General features: G+C 38.1%; 1 protein-coding gene across 1 annotated transcript; it reads right to left on the reverse strand.

Annotated features, from left to right (window-relative positions):
- Positions 1-1051: 1051 nt before the first annotated feature.
- On the reverse strand, positions 1052-3973 carry LOC140975447 (homeobox-leucine zipper protein HDG11-like). Its single transcript, XM_073439164.1, has 9 exons — positions 3818-3973; positions 3485-3673; positions 2921-3391; positions 2721-2822; positions 2428-2640; positions 2151-2331; positions 1790-2058; positions 1628-1717; positions 1052-1525 (listed from the first exon to the last, which is right to left on the reverse strand). Exons 1-9 carry the CDS (start codon positions 3932-3934, stop codon positions 1118-1120), a joined length of 2040 nt encoding a protein of 679 aa, XP_073295265.1. The 5' UTR covers positions 3935-3973; the 3' UTR covers positions 1052-1117.
- Between the last annotated feature and the right edge of the window lie 86 nt (positions 3974-4059).

The following is a 4059-nucleotide window of genomic DNA, read 5'->3' on the forward strand; positions in this document are numbered from 1 at the left end:
ATTTTTCATTATTTTAATTTCTCATTAATTTCTCTTTCTATTAATAAAGTTGAAATAAATCATACTAATCAAATTATATTACAAATAAAATATTAGAAAAATTTACAAAAATTCATATAGAATCTATATAATCTCAATGTCTATTTTTATTGGAAAAAAATCATAAAAAATGACATTTACTAAGCTAAATAAATATAGAACGACAAATATGAAAATTCACAATTGGACGTGATATATTTGTACGTAAATAGATATTACACACACTATCACTTTCAAGCACCCAACCTAAGATGTGGTCTGATTCTTTCACTTGAAATATGGCCTCAAAGCAAGGTTCGGGAAAACTCGAGCTCCGATATTTTGCAAAATATTTAAAAGTTTATGTTCCGAACAAAATATATAATACTTTTACTCGAACTTGATTTAAATCCGAGAAACTATAAATCCGAAAAGATTTTAAAAAGTCGAGGCTTGAGTTCGACTCATTTATAGTACTTAATTTATTGTTATAAAAATAACAATGAAGACATCCGAGTCTCTCTTTTATTAATTACCACACTGCCATGACTTCAAACTCATGCAAGCGTGGTCTCAACTTATTCCTACAATGGAACACAAAACTGAATGAAACTTCACTCAGAATCAAAATAAGATAGTAGATAAAAAAAACTCTTAGCTAATTCATTCCACATGAAATTCAATTTAGTTGATGAACAAAAGTCAATACCCGAACCATACGACGTTCTTGCTGTGTATAGCAGGGACGTCGCAAATGGTGCGTTCTTGACTACTCGTTCGAGTAAAATAATAAAGGGTTGCTAACAGAATTAAAGTACAAATCCCTCCAAAACAAAGAAGAAGAAAAAAAATCGACAGTAAAATGTTGTGAACTGTAATGTGTCTTTGGCAAGAGCATCAGCAACAGCAGCAGCTGATAAGTCAGCTTCAGATATTGAAGATAGGACTAAAGTGCATTCAAATTCTCCAACTAACCAAAAGATAGTTCCCTCCTCCATTCAATATCATCACGACAGTCTGGGGGCTGTAAATGTTTTCTTTTTCCTGTTCCGTAACGGTATTTATAGATGGTACACAAACACTAGAAGGACATGTAGTATCAAGAAGTTGTGCAATTCAAGGCGGTTTTAATTTGGTGGACAGTGTTGCTGATAAGGTTATTAACGGTGGTCACTGACTCGGGGCTCATTCGGGCTGATGGGAAGCTGCTCACGAGTATCTGAAACACAACGGTAATGAGTGAACCTGAGGACCTGCCACCAGTGCCAGGATTCGAGCTGGTTGAAGCACCATCACCACCAACTCCTCTGGTTTGGAGGTGGTCAGGCTGGCCATCGGGTGAAATAGTGAAACCAGAAGGCAGTAAAGGGATATATGAAGGGTCTTCGCCGCTCATTGCTATGTTGATGGCTGGAAGGTCGACAGGACAGTACACAACAAGTGCACCTGATGAGTCTATGCAGCTTTCTTGGAGTATCAGCATGTTGTTTTGGCTCGTGTTGAAGGCCTAATTTTCAAAAATTCGGGATAGTTTAATACAACAACTTCGAGTGGTTTGAGCTCAAACTAACTATGAATCAAATAAAGTCGATGGTGGAAAAGAATTTACCCGGAGAACTGATATGCAATTCCCAGGATGACAGCCATTTGCAATGTGAGCAACTTCTTGAACTGGATTTTGATTTGATAGGACATCCCACTGAAACATTAACAAAATGTAAGAAGTGAAATTTGAACATTAAACTCTGATCTATAAAGATCAGAAAACTACCTGAGGTCGAGTTCTTTCATCCCTGAAAAAATTGAACACATTCTGTGGAGGTATAGGGAGCCAAATAGTGGCGGCTGCACTAAGTACCACGCCATTTGGCTGACCAGGATCGGTGCTCTTGTGAAGTGTCGCTCGGACCTCAAACTCATTCAACCCCGTATTTGTGGTCCATTGTTGGCCATTAGCAGGGTTTATACTTGAACAAAAATTGTTTACCATTCTCTGGGCAAGTTTCATCATGCTTCTTTTGCCCTCAGCCAATGGAATCACTATCAAAGAGGACATTTGTAAAGATCAGAATTGGTTACTATAACATATATCACTTCAAATACAAGAACGGAGGAACTTTAGAAGGATTTACCCCCTCCAAGATCACGAGTCGAATTTTCAGTAACCATCAAGCAAGCAAATCTTTCGCATATCCTTTGAAGATTCAAAAGCCATCTTTCAGCTCCAAAGGCTAGTCCACTTTGAATGAGTTCCCTATATAGCCTATGAATGGGAGCTTTATCTTCAATTTCCCAATGTTCCACCCAAGTCACCTGTTATTGAAAGCACACAAAATTCTTATAAACAAAATTCGCACCACATTATGATTTATGACATACCAAAAACACGTATTAAGTACACCCAACGACCTTTGAATAACCATTAGGCAAGTCTTGTATCAGGCATCCAGAAGGAAGCTTGTGAACCTTACATGAAGAAGAAAATTGGCTGCCTTGATGAGTAATATCAGAGGAAACATCGACAATTGCCCATGAGCCTTGTTCAATCTTCTGACAGAATCGGAGTAAATAGATTTGCCTAGTCGGCACCAAGGCCGAAAGAACCTGCAATTCTGCATACATCTAGCACAAACAGAAGAAATTTGAGAAGAAAAATGAATTAAGTTTACAAGTTAATCCAGTTGGGATTAAATTTTTTTTACCAATTGCAATGTGCCGCTTCGGCCTCCAAGCATTCCAGATGATATTACTTCAATGGTTCTTGCCCTTGAGACAATTGTAGGGAACAATTCCACCCACTTATTCTGGCATTTTAGAGCAAAATGTTTACAAGATTATTCAAAAAGATTTTATCTTGTTGAATAATATTATGGCGAAAACGAAAAAAACGTCATAAGCTAACCGCATCCATGAACATGTCGGCCAATGCCAAACCGTTCATTATCACGACACCTGAATCTCGCGATGCTTCGATCCGAATGTTGGGATTTTTCAAGTGACTATTAGACCTCGGGAAAATACTATCATATGTTTCCAGGTTAAGAATTTCCCTGCCATCAGCAGTGGGCTTCATCCAGATTGGCTCATTGGCTTGCAAGAGCTTAATTAATTCATCCATTGCATTGACCGCAATATCAGCCATGAGGGATTTATCCATATCCGAGATGCTCATTGGAGGGAAAGCAAGATTTGGAATTACGCTTGAAGAACTTCCGGGGAGAAGATCAAGATCAAGAGAAGGGCCAGGAATCCCATGACTTCCGAAACTTGCCATCGATAAATCCAACGAAGATACATGAATAGGCTGCACCGGTGGTAGTTGTGAAATAGGCCTCCCTATGTATTTTGCTGCAATGCTAGAAACTCTGTCGAGCTACGAAAATTAAGTAAGGCGTCAAAATTTCAAAAACTCGGCCGAAACATAATCAATCCAATCAATAATCAAAGAATGGTGAATCAGAAGAACCTCTTCTTTCAGATGAGCATTTTCGATTCGCAGTTTTTGGTCGTCGAAGTATGAGTCCTCGGAAACAGGGGGGCCTCCACAAGAGGGGCAGATTACATTTCTCAGGGCCTCTCTGATTGCTATATTTTCACATCTAATCTTATCGTTTTCTGCTCTAAGTGCACAGTTATCTGCTCTTTCATGTTGTGCCTAAGGCAAAAATACAAAGTACATTTCAAGAAACCATATCATTAAACATTACATCATAGAAAACAGCGAACACAATAAGAAAAAAAAAAAAGAAGAAAAAACTCAGCCTTTATCCTCTGTAAAAAGAATGAATGGAAGTGAAACCTTCGTCTGAGTTCTCCTGTTCTGGAACCAAAATTTGATCTGCCGAGGATGCAAATTCAACTCTCTGCTCAAGTGATTTCTTGTCTTCTCATCTGGGTGGGGACACTCCTTGAACATTCTGAACACACACAATCACGCAAAAAAAAAAAAACCTCAATAAAATCAAACCCAGTTCCAAAAAACTTTTATGTGAGGAGGAGAAAAAAGAAACAATTTTTTTGGGGCCCAGATAAGAAATTTTT

This window comes from Primulina huaijiensis, chromosome 4 (assembly GCF_012295235.1).
Source record: "Primulina huaijiensis isolate GDHJ02 chromosome 4, ASM1229523v2, whole genome shotgun sequence".
In the NCBI taxonomy this organism is placed as follows: domain Eukaryota; kingdom Viridiplantae; phylum Streptophyta; class Magnoliopsida; order Lamiales; family Gesneriaceae; genus Primulina; species Primulina huaijiensis.

Coding starts and splice junctions, on each gene's coding strand:
- LOC140975447 (XM_073439164.1), bottom strand. CDS start 3,934: ATGTTCAAGGAGTGTCCCCACCCAGATGAGAAGACAAGAAATCACTTG. Junction 2,823..2,920: donor CCGACATGTTCATGGATGCG/GTTAGCTTATGA, acceptor CTAAAATGCCAG/AATAAGTGGGTGGAATTGTT. Junction 2,059..2,150: donor GACTCGTGATCTTGGAGGGG/GTAAATCCTTCT, acceptor CCTCTTTGATAG/TGATTCCATTGGCTGAGGGC.